At 42.3% G+C, this 19,213-nt stretch overlaps 1 protein-coding gene across 8 annotated transcripts in view; it reads left to right on the top strand.

The window, feature by feature from the left end:
* Positions 1–19,213, top strand: part of adgrv1 (adhesion G protein-coupled receptor V1) — an 838,553-nt gene that overhangs the window by 246,735 nt on the left and 572,605 nt on the right. For all 8 annotated transcript variants that reach the window (XR_005461637.1, XM_038805279.1, XM_038805282.1 and 5 more), the window contains 4 exons: positions 7,376–7,506; positions 11,633–11,732; positions 12,948–13,127; positions 16,246–16,409. Coding sequence is in view for 7 of the 8 variants with exons in the window: in XM_038805279.1 (XP_038661207.1) it covers positions 7,376–7,506; positions 11,633–11,732; positions 12,948–13,127; positions 16,246–16,409 (575 nt within the window). In the remaining variant the exon portion in view is untranslated. The remainder of the gene's footprint in view (positions 1–7,375; positions 7,507–11,632; positions 11,733–12,947; positions 13,128–16,245; positions 16,410–19,213) is intronic.

Below are 19,213 nucleotides of genomic sequence, written 5' to 3'. Positions count from 1 at the left end.
ATTGACAATGAACTCATACCAAAATGTAGCTGAAAGCAATCCAGAGTGTGACTGTTTCTAAACCTACTTTAGACTGGCTGCTCAATGCAATCATCACCAAGCAACAGGATATCTCTTGCTTCATGGCCAGTTGGAGACTGGAAAATGAAGAGTTATTTGGCGTCTGTTTTGTTTTCCAGAATTTTGACAGGATGAAGGTATTTTCTTAAGGACTAATCCATCACTTGCTTCTTTCTAGGATTCTAGTCCAGGCGGTTTTACCTGGTCCTGTCAAGAGATTATTATAAATCATGTTTGACAAACTTATTTTCAGTGCATCAATAGGGTTGTTGAACATTGGTACTTTTAACAATTATGTACAAGAGTTTGTTGTTGCTCGAGACATCTTGGGAACAGTATGCTGATGATCACTAGTGATTTCTTACATGATTTATAATATGTAGGAATGTTATTGGACCATCTGTAATTGTCATTTTTCCATAAGCATAGTTAGAATTATCTCCTGCTAACTGTAAAAGAATGAAAATTGATTATTTTAATTGTCGTGCAAAAAAATTAATGGAAACTTTAACGATCCGTCATCTGATATTAATGCTTCTGTAAAAATGATGAAATTATTACAGATGTTTCTTTATGAAAAATGCTGTCTTCAGTTTGCCAGTTTAAAGGTGTCATTGATGTGGTTTGTGCTGATATTTTTATGATGGGATATCTTTGCATTAATGTTTCTGGAAAGCCTGTTACAGTTAAGTACAGCTCTGATTGGCTAATAAAAACTATCAATTTTGGTTAAAAGGGATACATATCTTGATAATGCATTGGCTTTTAAATAATTATAAATGGAGTGTAATTTGCAATAGTTATTATATTCAAAAGAAATTTAGATAAGCTTCAGTTATATTTGATTTGGCTGTGAATAAGCATAGCATAACTTGGTAGAGGATGTGGCAATATTGGGCGCTATTTAGAACGCAAAAAACAGAGTCCCGTTTAGGGCGGGTATAGCGGGATCTTTTTCTGCCCCACCAAGGCCTCAGTTACCTTATTTCCTGCACTGACGAGCTTAGCTTGTCAGCGCAGGGAGAGTGCCGCCCTGATCTCTCGACGCCCCTCAGATATCCCACCTTTATGTGCCACTATCAGCATCCTTCTTAGCTTTCGTAACCCCCATTTACATTCCATTTGTCTTTCTGTCCACAGCACCTTTGTCAATCTCCACTTATTTCTGAACCTCTGGCCAGCCCTACTGCTCCACGCCCCTCACAACAGTATAAATCTGACCCTATATGAAATGAAATGAAAATGAAAATCGCTTATTGTCACGAGTAGGCTTCAGTGAAGTTACTGTGAAAAGCCCCTAGTCGCCACATTCCGGCGCCTGTCCGGGGAGGCTGGTACGGGAATCGAACCGTGCTGCTGGCTTGCTTGGTCTGCTTTAAAAGCCAGCGATTTAGCCGAGTGAGCTAAACCAGCCCCTATCCAGTTCTCTCTAGCTTTGACAAAGAGTCATCCAGACTTGAAACGTTAGCTCTCTTCTCTCTCCACAGATACGGTCAGACCTGCTGTATTTTCTATTTATGATCCATAGGTAATTCTAGCGATATCTTAGTTGGGTGCAATAGCTTTGCATAAAGCCATGCAGTAGCTGTAAATCTGAGATTACTTTTGAAATACATGTATTTTCAAAATATATCCACATTGTATTCATCCTTTTGATGAGGCAAGGCAAGGTGTCCTCTTCTTGTTAGATGCTGCAGGGACAAATTTCAAATATGTGACACTATTCCAAGAAGAGCGTGTAGTTTCTACTTCCTATTCTCATTTCCATTGCTGGGTGGAATGTCTCTGTTGATGCCCAAGAACAACAATTACCACATTTGAAAAGCAATTGTGTGGAGCACCTTAGATGTTCCGATTGGATGAGTCCTGCACAAGTGCAAGTCGTATTTGATTAAGAGAGAGATGTTGTACAGTGAATTATGATATTTAAAAGTATGTTGGGTGTAACTCTGAATGTAGTTGTTAAATTTGTGATTCAAAGAGTATTTTTATGACTTGAGGCTTTTGTTGAAGATACCTTTCTGAAATTGCAAAGCATAAATGAGAGATAATGGTCAGAAAACCATGGACAAGTCAAGTGTACAATCGGTGATTGTAATCTTGATGGGAGAGAATACATGTTAGGGCCACAAAGTTTGAGTAACATTCTTGTGTCCCAAGTTCCATATTTAAATGTGTGGGTAGTTTCTTGTCATTCATTAGGCTATATTTAAAAGCCAATGCAATATTGTATGTACCGGCAAAATAAATAATGGGTGGAATTTACCGGCTGTTCACGCTGACGGGATATTCCAGTCTCACCGGTGCACCCCCACCTCGGGTTTACCAGTGTCGAGGGGTACATTCAACAGGAAATCCCATTCACAATGGTGGGACCAGAAAATCCCACTGGCAGGCCGCCTCCGTTGCCGACAAACATGCGGCGAGTTGCTCGGTAAATTCCACCCAATGTTACAGTTTGTAGAATGTCTTAATGCTTCAATTATTAGCACAATGCATTTCTGTATCATTATAATGTAGTTACATTATTTTCAGAAACATTTTCTTTAAACGTTGTTCATATTTCACTGTTTGAAACGTCGATTCACACTTTTTAAGGACACATTTATTTTGAGCAAAATTATTGAGCTTGTCTCCTTCAAAAGTTTGTCATTTTTATATTTTTCAGAAGTGTATTTTTCAACATTCTGTATGTTTAATATTAACGATTTTTTTTGAATATCCATTTTGAATTGAAATTATTTCCAACATTTAAAAATTATCTTCTAAAATTGTAACTTTTTCCTTTTGTGTTTTTTGATCTGCAAACATATTTTTAATACAACCATTCAATGTATTTTTTAGTTTAATAAATGGTTGCTCTTTTGTTTTAAGATTATTTCCAATTTTTAGAATTTTTTAAATGAACGTCATACTGCAACTCAAGCCAATACATTTTTCTTCCACTTTTGTGATTTTACAACCCCTTGCTTATATTTTTATGTAGAATAAATATGATTAACATTCACATAAACTTTGGCCTTGCAGGTAAATGCAAGTGTATATATTTTTTGCATGCCTTTTTTATAGCTGTACATGGATTTAGCATGCAGTAGCATCTCACAATGTTCCGGCTGGTACATTCAGTTTGCCAATTTGGCATTGTTCATTTCAGGAAAATATTGTGGAACAAGAACACAGACAGTCAATTAGAAGTATTTTGTGTTGTGTTATGTTCATACTTTGCTGTAAAGTAAATTACTTGGCAGTGAAGATGATTGCATGTTTCAATGCATAACCCTTTGGGCTGTTCCAAATTCATGTTTATTATTTTAAGTAGCTAAAACCTAAATTCGTGCAGACATTTATAAAGATAACAATACTTCAAAATAAGCTGCAAAATATTTTATTTCGTGATTTGAGTTCATAAACAAACCATCGAGACCACGAAGATTATTTTTGATGAGAATATTTGAAACATGCAATGTTTTCTTGGCATTTCTTTTCATATGCATGTTATAAACGGTCACTTGTTGCCTCATCGTTTTTGTACTCAGGAATACTTCACATCCAGGTGTGCACATAACCATATACACACACTTATAAGCACAGAGTACAGTTCTGTTTGGACAATTTAAAGCTGTTTTCTAATTCTGATCCATATGAGAATACGCTAGTAATAACTAAACGTATGTAAATATATTTTTTAAACTTTTGGAGCATTATTTTCTGGACTTCCTGCAAGTATGCATTAAATTGTGTGCTCTTTATTACAAAATTACACCTTTTTTTTCCTCCCTACTTCTCAGTACTTTCAACTTGTTCTGTCCTCTCATCCCAGCTTTGAAATATTATTGTCTACTGTGCCCACAAGCACCAACTCAAGATGGGCACAAAATTATTGTTTCTTCTTTCCATCCTAAGCTTCTATATTGACTTCATCCTCAATGATATTAATGTTCATCTCAGTGCCTTTTGCTCTCTCTTTTCTGAATTCTCCCTCAATATAAACATTCCCAATCATGCTCAGAGGCCTCTTAAGTTTTATGGAATGTCCATATGTTTCTTTCAATAATCAGATCAATTCCAAGGCCTGTATATTTATAACACGCTGTAAACAAATATTTGAAAACTTTGACCACTATCGTCAACTATTAGCTCATACATGTCTGTTGTTACTGACGTTTTCTAAAAATATTGCATGGAGTGCAATAGTGCCCATTGATACTCAGTTTGAGTTCTGATGGGGTCACTCAGCTCCTGGTATAGCTACAGCCTTGGTACAACATGGACAAAATAACTGAACTCCAGAGGTGATATGAGAGTAATTGCCCTTGAAATCAAGACAACATGTGACCAAATGTTGCATCAAGGAGCCCTTGCAAAACTGACGTCAATGGGAATCAGGGGGAAAGCAGTAAGCTGGTTGGAGTACCTAGCACAAAGGAAAACGGATGTGATTGTTGGAGGTCAATCATCTCAGTGAGGGATATCGCTGTAGGAGTCACTCAAGGTCATGCACTTTGTCCAACCATCTTGAACTCTTCATCAATGGCCTTCCCTCTATTAGAAGATCAGAAGTGAGGATGTTCGCTGACGATGGCACAATGTTCAGTACCATTAGCCAAACTGGAGTCAGTGGGAATCAGGAGGAAAACTCTCTGCTGGTTGGAACCATGTCTAGAACAAAGGACGATGGTTGTGGTTTTTGGAGGTCAATCATCTCAGCTCCAGGACTTCACTGCAAGAGTTCCTCAGGGTAGTGTCCTAGGCTCAAACATCTTCAGCTGCTTTATCAATGGCCTTCCTTCCATCATGAGGCCAAACGTATGGATGTTCACTTGTTGTGCAATGTTCAGCACCATTTGCGATGACTCAGATACTGGAGAAGCCCATGTCAAAATGTTGCAAAACCTGAACAATACCAGGGCCAGGATTCTCCCCTACACAGCGGGGCGGTGGGTCACGGTGTGATGGTGTGGCATGAACCACTCCGGCATCAGGCTGCCCCAAAGGTGCAGACGTATCCGCACCTTTAGGGGCCAAACCCACACCTTGAAGGGGTAGGCCCGGTCCGGAGTGGTTGGCGCTCTGCCGGCTGGCGTGGACAGCCTTTGGCGCCATGCCAGCCGGGGCCGAAGAGACTTGGTCGGCTGGCGTAAGTCCGCGCATGCGGCGGAGCATCAGCGGCTGCTGATGTCATCCCCGCGCATGCGCAGGGGAGGGGGTCACTTCCGCCTCCGCCGTGGTGAAGACCATGGTAAAGGTGGAAGGAAAAGAGTGCCCCCACAGCACAGGCCCGCCCGCCGATCGGTGGGCCCCGATCACGGGCCAGGCCACCGTGGAGGCACCCCCCAGGGCCAGATCGCCCCGCACCCCCGCCAGGATCCCGGAGCCTGCCCGCATCGCCTGCTCCTGCCGGTCAGGTAGGTAGTTTGATTCCCGCCGGTGGGAGAGGCTTGACAGCGGCGGGACTTCGGCCCATTGCGGGCCGGAGAATTGCCGGGGTGGGGGGGGCCCGCTGACCGGCGCGGTGCGATTCCCGCCCCCGCCGAATCTCTGGTGACAGAGCATTTGGGACACGGTGGGGGTGGGATTGACGCCGGCCCCCGGCGATTCTCCGACCCGGCGGGGGGTCGGAGAATCCCGCTCCTGGTGTGGGCTGACAAGTGGCAAGTAACATATGCACCACAAAAGTGCCAGGCAATGATTATTTCCAAAAAGAGAGACTCTAATCATCGCCCTTGACATTCAATTGCATTACCATTGCTGAATGCCTCACTATCAACATTCTGGGGGTTACCATTGACTAGAAACTGAACTGGACCAGCCATATTAATACTGTGGCTACAAGAGTAGGACAAAGGCTGGGAATTCTACACCTCATGCTTCCCCAAAACCTGTCCACCATGTACAAGGCACAAGTCAGGAGTGTGTTTGAATACCTTCCACTTTTGTGGGTGAGTGAAGCTCCAACAACACTCAAGAAGCTCAAGACCATCCAGGAAAAAGCGACCTGCTTGATTAGCACTCCATCCACCATTAAGCATTCACTCCCTCCACCATCAAGGCACAGTGGCAGCAGTGTGTACCATCTACAAGGTGCACTGCAGCAAATTACCAAGCCTCCTTCAACAACGCATTTCAAACCCGTGATTTCTACCCGCCAGAAGGACAAAGACAGCAGACACATGGACACACCACCACCTGGAAGTTTCCCTCCAAGCCACTCACCATCCTGACTTGGAACTTTATTGCCATTTTTCTCTATTGTTGGATCAAAATCCTGGAACTCCCTTCTTAACCGCACTTTTGTGTATCTACATCACATGGACTGCAGCAACTCAAGAAAGTAAATCATCCAACTTCCGACTCTTCAGATTGCTTAAATTGAACCTGAACTTCAGGTAGCGTTGTAACCCTGCAGTAATGAAACTCAACTTGACTCTCTTCAAGCAGGAATCCATGATGAAACCTCAGGAGCAATAAATCTACTATATAGCCTATGCTGTAACCATTCTACACTTCTATAGCCACAGATACAAAGATTAATTCCATCACCAACACAATCAGATAGGATACTCATGACAGATGGGGTGGCAAAGATGGTGGGGGACATATATACCACCTGCACATTCAAAATTCAATGACAGTAACATAACCCTGTGTCACTCGGTTCTGCTGCACAGAAATAAATGGAAGCTGTATTAATTTGGTTATTCTGTAATTGTTTTGTAAGTTAATCTGTTGAGTTGAATTCTTTACTAAATTGTTAATCTATTGTAGCTTTGTAAGTTGCATTTCATGGAATGTGGTAAAACTAACACTGCATGCCTCCCTTGTTAATAATGTTTTGTGACATTTCAATCTAAAGCGAGTACTATGGTATTGTTTTTTTATAATATTGATTTTCTTAAACAAAGCTTGGGAACTAGTTACGTTTTTAGTTTTAATGTTGAAGTGAAAACTGTTTTACACCTAGAGAGTGGTGGGTTGTTTTAAAATTCTTTTGTTTTGTTTGTATTGTATTGTAAAATTTATTCAGGGTTCAAAGAATTTCTCTGTCATTAGTAATTTGGGGGAAAAAAGTCTTTCTCAGTTGAGTTAACCTTCACGTTGTTACTTTGTTACATTTGCGATATGTAGTTTGAACACTTCCTGACTGCAAGATTAAACAAATGTTTGTTTTTAATTTTGTTTTTATTTTCTCTGTATAACTTTGCATGAAGTGTTTGGTTAATAAGCCACAATGCATGACTGCTAAGCATACAGCTGCTTGTCTGTATATTTGAAAAAGGGTTGATGGTCCAATCTGATTCTGCTTCTTAATTTGTAGGGGAAAGTTTGCAGTTCTGGGTTGAAAGGAGTGCTCCTGGACAGGGAAACATTACTATTGACTGGAACATCCATGGGAAATACGCTCAGGAAAATTTTGTGGCTATTAATGGGACCCTTTTTATTTCCGAAGTAAGTAATTAGAATACTCCCCTGAATTACTGAGCACGGTTGTTTCTGCTTTATATTAGCGGATCCATTGTTATATTAGTAGATCCATTGTTGAACTTGATGTCAGCAAAATGAAGTGCTTGTGCTTTGAAAGTGAGGACAATGTTATATACTATCTGCTTTTTACTGCTATATGTGTAATCTAGTTTTTCATAATTTTCTTTCTGTATTTAATAGATGTACAATTAAATATTGTGAAAGACAAAACCTTGTGAAAAAATTGAAGCTTTCAAATGCTAACTGTATTCATGGCAAAACTGCAGTACATCAATAATAATAATAATCGCTTATTGTCACAAGTAGGCTTCAATGAAGATATTGTGAAAAGCCTCTAGTTTCCACATTCCGGCACTTGTTCGGGGAGGCCAGTACGGGAATTGAACCCGTGATGCTGGCCTTGTTCTGCCTTAAAAGCCAGCTGTTTAGCCCAGGCGCAAATTAGGAATGGGCTGTTAATGCTGGCCCGGTGAGAGTGATGCTCACCTCCAAAAATTCTGACCTTTCCAATGCTTCCATATCCTTTCTAAAGTTTAGGGCCCAGAAAAGATGCAATATTAATTGAGGCTGAAGCTGAGTTTTATTCAGGTTTGTCAAAGCCTCCCTTATTTATGAAGCCCAGTATTCTGTATGTCTTTTTAGCTACTTCATCAGACCTGCCGCCTTCAACAGTTTGTGCATGTATACCCCCACATCTCTTGTCCTGCACTGCGTTCAGAATTGCACACTTTATTTTATGTTGCCACTTCTCGTTCCTCCTACCAAAATGTGTCTCGTTCCTCCTACCAAAATGTATCACTCACTTCTGCATTAAATTTAATTGACCACATGTTTGGCCTATTCTACCAACCTGTTTATATTCTCCCAAGTTTATCACTATCCGGTTCACAATTCCCAATACTTCCACGTTTTGTGTCATCTGCCAGATTTGAAATTGTGATCTATACAGCCAAGTCTAGGGCCGGGATTTGTGATGGCCTGCTCAGTTCCATGTTGGGCCAAAATTGGGATTTGCGTCGGGCACCAAGCCCGTTGTGAGTCTCCCGGCCTGCCGCACTGGCCATAACGGGTTTCCCGCCCTGCACTGGTACGAACATGCAAGGTGCTCATTAGCATTCATTTGAATGCCATTATCGGGTTGGAAGCACGTGTTGCTCCCGCCCTTCCCAGGCGGGCGTCACATGGACGAGTATTTAAAAATGGGTTCCTGGTATCTTGCAGTCTGAGGTGTGGCAAGGCATAGCGTACTCCTCCCTACAATTTCCTCCAGGATGCTGAGGGTGCAGTTAGTGTGCCAAGTTCAAAGATCTGTAAGATGAAGGTAAAAGTAACCTGTTTAATGTGGTGGAAACCTTTGAAGTGATGTTTGCACAGTCAATTTCATTGCCCTTTAAAGCGTTGAAGACTGTTTGAATGCCGAGAAGGCCTTTGAACTGCCTTGTTCACATTCATTTTCTGAAAAGCTTTGTGATTGATGAGTCATACAGTTTCAAAGGGAGAATTAAGATTGTTAATTTATGTAGTTCTGCAGGTATGGAGGCAGCACCTGTTGTTTCTAGGAAGCCCTTGAGAATGAAGAGGCAGCCTTAAAAAGAAGCTGTGGTTACAAAACCTGCTGCGTCCCTGAGTTAATGGATTGCTGCAGAGCTAGATAAATAAACAATCTTAATCCCCCCTTTGAAACTGCCTCCACCTTTCAATCAAAAAGCTTTTAGGAGACAATTGTGTATGAAATTGAATGCAAGCAATGCAGTTCATGGCTTTTAACCTTCTGGGCATACAAACCACTTTAAAAGACAATGAAATGGACTGTGAGAAAAACACTTCAAGTTTCCCCCTACATTAAAGGGGACCTTAAATTCAAGTTTCAATCGTGTTAAACTTTCTATGTGCCAGAGTTCCAAACCGTAAAACTGCACATTCTACCTTCATCCCAAAGACCTTTGAAATTGACAGGTTTAAAGGGTTTAGGAACCCAGATGAGAATACTTCCACTTTATTATGAGATAAATTTAATTTCTAGATACTGACTGACTGCTTAACGGGTTTTGTGGCCAAGATGAGAGCTTTCTCTTCATTATGAAAGACACTATCCCTCAGACTGCAAGCATTCAGGTTGATACTGCCAAGGGATTGGGCCTGAGTGGTTCTTGAAGGGGGGGAAATGGGTACAGGGGAATGGAGGGGGGAACTGAAGGGGTGGCTGGGAGTTGGGCAGGGGAGGTTAAGGGGGTTGCGTTTCCAAAGATCAGGATGGGGGGGAGCGGGCCAGCAGCAGAATTCTGTGATTGGGGTGCCTTTTAAAAATCGCGCTCCCACCTCAGAGGAATGAGACCTGTCAGCTCCATTGAGAACACCGGTGTGTCAAGGAATGGCACTTAAAGCCTGTTTGATGGTAAAACATTTCAAGTGCCATTTTATGGCATGTTGGTGTCGCTACTAGTGCTAATCAGTCTGGTTTTCCTGCTGAGGGGAGAACTTAATCACCAATCATGAGAATTGTGCCTAGGTCATGAATACAGATCCAGAAAAATTAGAGTCCTATTGCCAATTTCTGGGGATCCCCACTGTGGACCTTCCTCCAGTCTGATAAATGAACATTTTCTGTCACTCAGCCAACTTTGTATCCATTCTGCTATTGTCTGTATTGCTGTACATGCTGTGTTTCAATGTTTTCTTTAACTTTATGAGCGTCACCAAGAGCAACCAGATCGAACGTCCGTGCAACTGTACCACTAGTGTTGTAAGTTTGTGGGGCGGGGGTTGGGAACAGGTGCTAATTTACTGATCAGCTGCAGTTTTATTGTTTGGAACTCTGGCACGTCGAAAGTTTAACATAATTGAGACTGGAATTTACAGATCCCTGTGGGAGGGCTTGTAGGGAGCAGAAAGGGCTGTATTCAGTGCTATGTCATAGGTGGTGTTCTTGCCTACCTGACCATCTTACCAGAACTTTGTCCGTTGTGGGAGAGTGGTCCAGAGACTAATCCTGACCGCTTTAGGACGTACACCTGTCACCACAGCTGCAGATGTTCCTCAGGGCACCCAAATTCCCCACTGGCTCCTGATGGATGGGGTGAGAATTCAGCATTGACTATGAATTCACCTGGACCAGTGACTACCAGAGCAGATCAGAGGCTGGGCATTATTGAGTGAGTTGCTCATTTCCAGTGTTTCCCAAACCCACAAGTCAGGAATGTTATGGAATGCTCTCCACGTGGCTGGATAGTCGTAGCTGAAATAACATTCAAGAAGCTCAACACCATTCAGAACAAAGCAAACCACTTGATAGGCACTTCAATCATTCACTTAAACATCCACCCGTTCATCATTGGCCACTCTCGATCACATCATGTACAGAGTATAGGACAATAATTCACCAGCACCTCACAAGCATACAAACTGCAATGCTGATAGGGTACAACACAGATACATCAGATACCAGGGGTTAAAGGGTTAACTTTTATGTTGAGTAAACATGGTTTATATTCCCTTGACTATAGAAGATCGAGGGGTGATCTGATCAAGATGTTGAAAATGATTATGGGATTCGATAGGGTAAAAATGATTTCTTCCGGCGGGTGAGTCCCAAACAATAGGACATAATTTTTAAGTCAGTATTGAACCATTTAGAAATGTAAGCAAGAACCACTTGTTCCACAAAAAACACACACACACACCTGTCCTTTATGTCCATTATTGAAGTAACTAATTGAAACTCCTATTTGTGCATTGGGTTGCCATTCACGACGATGAAGTACTTGCCAAGATAACCTCATTGATAATCCAGAGAGGTAATTGTGCCAGAATGAGTTAACTTGTCAGCTGTTCACCAGAAGATAAAAAATATCAGGACATCCTCACAATATAACTTATTTTCCTCTGAAAACATTAACAGATAGTCTCCCTGCTTCTCTCCCTTTTAAATCCATTGTGCTTGTTACAGTTATACCTTTACTGGAAGTTTAATTTCTTATGATTGATCAGCTGCTGTAATACTTGTCCTGCTTGATGCCATGATTTCCTGTGCATGTTTCTGTTGTATCCTCTCTCTAATCTAATTATGAGTGCAATTTCTGTAACCTTTTAGGGTATTTTAAATGCGTCTCTTCTTGTCCACATATTTGATGATGGTATTCCTGAAGAAAAGGAGGAGTACAGGATTATTTTGTCAAATATCAGAACTCAAGGTAATATGCAACATTAAGTAGAATATTTCTGTAGTTATGATATTACTCATGAAAGTACGTAAAGGAATGGATTTATTGTAGATGACTGCTAGCAAGGGGGTTTGTAAGGGCACTGAGTTAGGAGAGGATCAAGTGGGCAGGATTTGGGTCCCTTGGAGATGACGGAATGAATCCCCCCCCCCCCCCCCCCCCCCCAGCCCTCTTCCACCACCCCCAAGCTCCCTCCCCAAATAAACTGAGCTGTCTCAGGGGGGAAACCTGGTTCACCTTTGGGCAGTTGAATTTGCATTGAGATAGCTGGCATTTGAGCAACACGGGTCAGTCTGCTGGCTCTGGGCTACCACGATAATAGACAGCCTGGCTGCAGAAAATAGGTCTGCATGTGGTGGAGGGGGGCAAGAAAGGAAGAGTGGTGATGGAGGGGAGTGGGGCTGGAGGGGCAGTGGGGGAACTGCTGCTGTAGCTGCCCAGTCTGGATCTTTGGAGCCGAGAGGGGGATATCTATGCCTCGGCAAACAGCTGACTGTTGCACAGCGTATGTTAAACCATGTTCTGACCAATATGGGAAATCATCCTCCCATTGATGTTGCACGTCTCAGTTTCCATTTTAAATGGTCATTAAATCACCTGACTTCAGGTAAATTTTCATCTTCTCCTCATGGAGGATGTAGATATTCTCCTGTTACAGAATCTGCCTGATTGTCATTGCGTGGGTTCTTTAAGGACAGGAGATATACTCTTCTTGGCGACTGTCCATACAGTGAAGACGAAAATGTAACCTAATTTTAGTTAACGGCTTCCTCTGAACTTATTCTTTACCATGACCTGATTTCCTTGTTATCTACTTCAAAGGTAGCCATCTACTTCCTGCATTCCTTTTTCTGGAAGGTCTGCAGCTGGGCAGTGCACTCTCCAAATGCATATCTCCAAAAATGTTATCAGTGTTCCCCCGTGATTGATTGGGAACCCGACCTGGGAGATGAATTAAGTGACCTTTGCATCAGCTGTCTTTCGTCCATCTTACAAATGACTCTTCACAACCCCTAAAAACCTTGCATGTGATTTGAACTTCCAGCGGAAGTTTCTTAAATAAGTCGTAGCAATATATCTGGTGATCCATGTGTGATTTCTGAAAGATGATGAATTATGCTTATAATTAACTTGGGATTTTAAGAAAATAAGAGGATTATCTTTTTTTAAATTCTTCTTTGGCAGGTGTTCCCTCAACAGGTGCAGCTGTCATTGATAGCGAGGGATATGAAGCTGTTCTTACGGTGGAGGCCAGTGATGAACCACATGGGGTAGTGAAGTTTGCTCCGTCGTCTCAAACTGTTTCCATTCAGGAAGGCAATAATATCATTCAGCTGTTCATTAGTCGGGAATTTGGATCCCTAGGTAACAAAATATTGAACAATGTTAAATTATACATTTCAAATAGATTAGATTTGAAATTAGACAAGAGAACCTGTTAGTTTGTTTCCTTTTTGCATTATGAAGTGACTTAGTCAATATGATGTCCGAGTAACACCACACATAAGAAGTCAAACCTTTGTTCTCGGAGTATTTATAGTCACATAAAGGGTATAAATGGCAGTACGTTTCCAAACTTAATGACATAATTCTCTGAACACTCGACTAACGTTGCATCAGTTACTAAAGTAGGAATCTGAGATGTGTTGAGGTAATGGAAATATACAAGATGAATCTTCCACCCATTGTTGTGACTTGCCAGTGAGCCCATGCCAAATCTCAGGGAAAGGTAATTTAATATTGAGGGTGGATAACCACACTTGTTGTGGTAAAGCAACAAGCATCCATGTTACTGAAGTACCAATCCTTGAACCAGCACCATTCCATTCGGCGAGTGAGCCCAAAATCTGGATTGAGACAAATTCAATTAACGTCACTGAAGAGGCACAGAGGGGCATCCTTTGTGAAAGTGGTTGATGGACAATGGTACATATACCTGCTATTAGTCCCAGTAGGACTTACACTTCCCATTGGTGGTGCAGTGGTTGGAATTTCTGGGGTGCTTGATGCACTGTGGCTCATTCAAAATTGCTAGAGCATCCTAATGGGAATAGGTAACATATTCCTCCTCTGCTCTGACTCTTCAGTGTGTCCGATTATAGCCCTACCTATATGAATGTTATAGGAAAGCAGGCAAATGGACGTGAAATTAGAACGCCTGCCATTGGTGATCATGATTTTACCAGTGGCCGGGGTGGGGGTAGGGGTGAGGGGGGGGTTGTATCTGTACAACCTGTTACTTTTGACCAGTCCACTTACTGAAAGATTTTACCTAGGTGTCTTTATTAATAAGGAGAACAAACCACAAACACAAGTTCAAATTTAACAATATTTATTTAACACAATTAATCCATAAATTACAGACAAAATATTCACCAAGATTAGTGTATACTACCGCAAAGTTGGCTTGGTAGGGCTATGGATATGATCATTGCGTTCCTCTGGTCTATCTTCACAAAGGTGGTTCTCACTGGCAGTCTCTTCCTTCCTTCCTTCTTTGGTCTGGTCTGGTCTTCTTTCTGGTCTGGTCAAGGTCACCTCCCGGACCAAGTCTTCGCTGCCGAGGGGTCCGGAGTGCCTATGTTTATCCCCCTTTGACTTTGCGCTCTTTTTCTACTTACTGTGGCCTTATGCCAATGGGGTATCGAGAGGGGTTTTTAGTGTCCACTGATCCAATTGACAGGTCACCTGGGTCTGCCCCAGGTGTCCACCTCCAGTGGCGTTATTCGCATGAACACCTTTACCAAATATGGGGACGCGGGAACTCTAGACGCCTGAGTGTCTGGCCCAGCCTAGGCTTACAACAATAGATCAGTGCATATCAATGGGATTGATTATTCCTTGATGGTTGATTGTCAGGGTTGGTCCGGTCATGTCTTGGCAGCCTGTCCAACCTTTAGTATATTCAAACTTGGCCAGTTCGACTTCCCATGAGGCTGTGTGCTGGAGTAACTGTGACTCGTTTTAAAGTGCCCAATTTAAAATGGCCAATTTTAATCGGGCCTAAAAGTTAGGCCCGGGTAAGTCACCACAGATGTGACTGTCTGGCCTGTGGCCTAAGTGGAAAATTAAGGTCTATTAATTACCTTGTCCAGCCATTAATCTGATCTAACAGGCAGTGGGAGAGGTCTGCCCCCCAGGTGAAGCCAGACCTCAATGTCCAGGTCCATCGTTGAACACCACCTCCTTGGCCTACCTACGGCATCAACTATGGTCACAGCTCCTGCTTGGTGCAAAAACAGAAAATACTAGACAATGTCAGTAGGTCTGACAGCATCTGTGGAGCAAAAAGGGAGTTAGCATTTCGAGTCCCACCCCCACAATCCAAAAAGATGTACAGGGTAGGTTGATTGGCCATGCTAAATTGTCCCTTAATTGGAAAAAATAAATGGGTACTCTTAATTTATTTTTTAAAAGTGGTGTCCTGATCTCTGAGCCCCCGAAGCGACCCCCGCACCCTGCAACGTCCAGTCAGGGCACCCAGACCCAATTGTGCGTGTGCAAACAATGCCAGCCTGGCACCCTGACAGTGCCACCTGGGCACCATGGCACATTGGTAATGCCAGTCTGACACCCAGGTGGCACTGCCAGGGTGGCACCAGCAGTGCCAGGGTACCACTCTGTCCAAAGGGCATGCAGCTGGGGCCCTCCAATCCACTGGGGGACCCCCACGAGTGCCATTCTGTCTGGTCCCTGTTTGCGGAGACAAGTGCCAAACGGTGCTCGCTTGACATCTCCGATAGATCCCAACGCTTTGAGAACCTCAGGAATCTGAACATTAAAGTGAGACTAGCTGTCGTGCTCTAATGTACAGATTTATCAAAAAGTGATCACACCCACATTGGGAAGGATTTACATCACAACGTCTTGCGAGATCGGGTTGGATCTCGTGAGGCATTGCGAGCTGGATAGATCCCGGGAACGGGGTCTCCGGCTTTCATCGGCATGCTGTGCCGCGGCAACCTGACTTTCAGGCGCAGCGTGGCCATTGGATTGCGCTCTTTGACTTCTGTGTAGTATTGTAAAATGATCGATATCGAATCAGTTGCTGTTATGCATCCTCCCAATTTTCATTTCTGTTACAGTTTAATGGAAATTGGGAGAGATATATAACAGGTAAAAGATACATTAAGAATTGGCTTACCAATATGTCAGAAACAACAGTAGAACTGGCCCATTGTGTCTGTCCTATTTTGGCCTGGTATATCTGTCATACACATTCCGCCCCATTGCACCTCCTCCCTATTTCTGTCCTCCTGAGAGAGACAGAGAAAAAAAAGCCTTGTGTCAATTTTGGGGAGAAAATAGAAAATTCCTCTGAAACCTGAAGGGAATCAAGAAAACACCTGTGGGTCGGAATTTATCAGTTACTCCATTGTTCCACTGGAATTATATTTGATTTCTTAATAATCAGAAATATACATTGTTATTGCATTTTCAGTATCAGCTATTGCTTTGAATAATATTTTCTTTCATTATACAGGTGCGATTAACATCACTTTTGAGACAGTCCAAGGGTCTTTGCTCCCTCTGAACCTAAACGAGGAGTCATTGGCTGAGCCTGGTCTTGATTTTCTGTCTGTGTCTGATTTTGTTATAATGGAAGAAGGAGAAGCCGCTACTGCTATAAATGTCACTATTTTAGAGGTGAGTCAGTATTCTATTTGGAGAGCTTTGTAAGTATTTTAGAACATGCGACCAGCTTAACTGTTTCTTCTGTGATCATAATTTAGGTGCAGAGCTGCTGTAGAAGAAAATATGATGACTCGTGTACAAAAATGCCTTTGACTGTATGATAAATGGTAGATCAAATACATTGGAACTGGAGTAAAATATGCCACCTCTCTAGTCTTTTCTATCATTTAATTAGGTCAAGGCTGATCTGTATATGAACTCCACATTTGGCCACCTTTGGTTGAAATCTCTTGATGTCCTTATCAAATAATTTGGTTTTTGATTTCCAATTTTAAAAATCTCAACTGACCCAACGTGCTCTGCGTTTTGGAGAGAGAATTCTACATTACTGTTACCCTTCGGGTGAAAATGTGATGCCTGATTTCATTCCTCAATGGCCTAGATATAATTTTTTTTACATTTTAAAATTTTGTACCTTGTTCTGGATCCTTCTACCAACTTCTTTCTCGACTCATTTTGAATCATTTTATTATTGGTATTAATTATCAGTTAGATCATTCCAAAACATCTATGCTCAAGGGAAGGTGAGCCAAAGTTATGCAACTGTTTCTCATCATTGAACCTTCTAAATTCCTGACATAATTCCGATGAATCTGCAGTGCACCCTCTTCGAGGTCAAAATACTTTTCCTGAGGCGGGCTGATAGAACTGAACTCAAGGTGGCGCTTGCTTTCTAAGTATAACTATTTCCATTTCATATTCCAACTCGCCTCCTGATTCCCCAAAGTCTGTCTATAAGGCACAAAACAGGATGTGATGAAACACACTCCACTTGCTTGGATGAGTGCAGCTCCAACAACGTGCAAGAAGCTCAACACCATTCAGTATAAAGCAACCCGCTTTATCGGCACCATCTTTAACATTCACTTCCTCTACTAACGATGCTCAGTGACAGCAGTGTGAGCCGTTGACCAGATGCACTGCAACAACTTGCCAAGGCTCTTTCAACAGCACATTTCAAGCCTGCAAACTCCACCTCCTGAGAGAAGGGCAACAAATGCCTGAGATTGTCATCGTCTGCAGGTTTGCCTGCAAGCCATGCGGCATCTTGACGTGGAACAACATCACTGTTGCTTTCCTGTTGCTGGGCCAAAATCCTGGAGCACCCTCCTCACCTGCACTGTGCGTGTATCTTCATCACCTGGACTGCAGCAGTTTATGTAGGCTGCACATTACCACCTCCCTGAGAATATTTGGGGATCAGCGATTAATGCCAGCCTTGTCAGTGACAGCCACATTTCACGATTATGTATAATAAAACCACAATTTAATTGCCATATTTTAATTTCAAACAACGATTAAATTAAAATCCGACAAGTCCTACAACAGGTGGGCAAACCACTCCACTAGATTACTGTCATTGAGTGAGGACATATATTTACCTTGAATCATGCAATTTCCTGTTAGAGGAGCTCCACCCTATTAGTAATTAGTAATATTTATTCACATGCTGGTAACCAATTTGATGATGGCATTAACATATTTGTTATTACCTCCATAAATACAGCAAAGAAGGGAATTTGATGGCAGGTGTTGAGTTTGTATGCTCTCATTGTTGACAGTAATTTTGATATTTAATTTTCTTAGTTTTTGATGTGACAAATTGCTAATTGACAGTCTTAAAATAGCATTTAGTGGGACTTATCATTTTTTGTATTTTTCTTTGCTGTCATTGTTAAATTCTGAATGAACATGAGTGTAATAATGACAAGAAAAAGCTGTTTATCCATCAAACCAACCCTACATTGTTATGGTGGAAGTTTAGATAGATAGAGAAATAAAGCACAGAACAGGCCCTTCGGCCCACGATGTTGCGCCGAACCTTTGTCCTAGGTTAATCATAGAATTTTGGACAATTTTTCATGGCCAATCCACCCAACCTGCACATCTTTGGACTGTGGGAGGAAACCGGAGTACCGTGACTCTGATCCTCTGAGACAATACACAAAGATAATGGGGGTGATTATTTGGCCGCATTGTGCTCAGCACAAATCCCGCTATGTTGGGAGAATAGCAGGAGAGGCCCAAAATTGGATTTTCCTCAGGTGCCAAACAATGTGCAATGCTCCCTGCCCACTGCAGTTGATTTAATCTAGTTCACCCCCTTGCTGGGTGTGAACCAGATTGGCATTTTTAAATTCTAATTTAAATATTCTGGGATGCTTTGATTCCCCTGACTTCCAGCATTCTCCCACCTGCTGGCACAACATGAAGCTGGCGGGAATGACAACTGTGATGCCCACTGACAGGTTGGCAGTGTGAAGGTGGCCTGAATGGGGGCGAGATCTGAATGGGGCACCTTTAAAAATGGTGTCCCGATATCTCCGAAGCTGGGCTTGCTGGTGTATTTAGGCCCTGCCCCTCTATGTCGCTGCAAAACTCGCCCCCATCCAAAAGAATTTCAAGTGCGAGTGGATTGTGATCTGGATCACGCCGACTCACCGGGCAAGATTCGCACCATGTTTCCCGCTGGACACCACACTTCAAAATATTTTGGGAGAATTGCTCCCCAATTAATATTAGCCAGTTTAGTTGCTTGGGTCAGGTTTGCAGGAAAACTGGGAAATTTCTCTCTTAAGTCCCGCAAAGGAATTACATTTCAGGGGACCACAATGACTGGGAGGTACTTCCCCTAACACCCCACCTACCTTTTAAATAGTTACAAACACCCTTTTGATTTCTTTTAAGTAAATCTGTATCAGGCAGCAAATTATTCAGTAGGTCAGTGATCTCAATGGTACTGCTGCCAGCTGCTT

This window comes from Scyliorhinus canicula, chromosome 8, assembly GCF_902713615.1.
Source record: "Scyliorhinus canicula chromosome 8, sScyCan1.1, whole genome shotgun sequence".
Lineage (NCBI taxonomy): Eukaryota > Metazoa > Chordata > Chondrichthyes > Carcharhiniformes > Scyliorhinidae > Scyliorhinus > Scyliorhinus canicula.
Note: the sequence above shows the minus strand (reverse complement) of the source record. Positions and strands in the feature narration are given on the sequence as shown.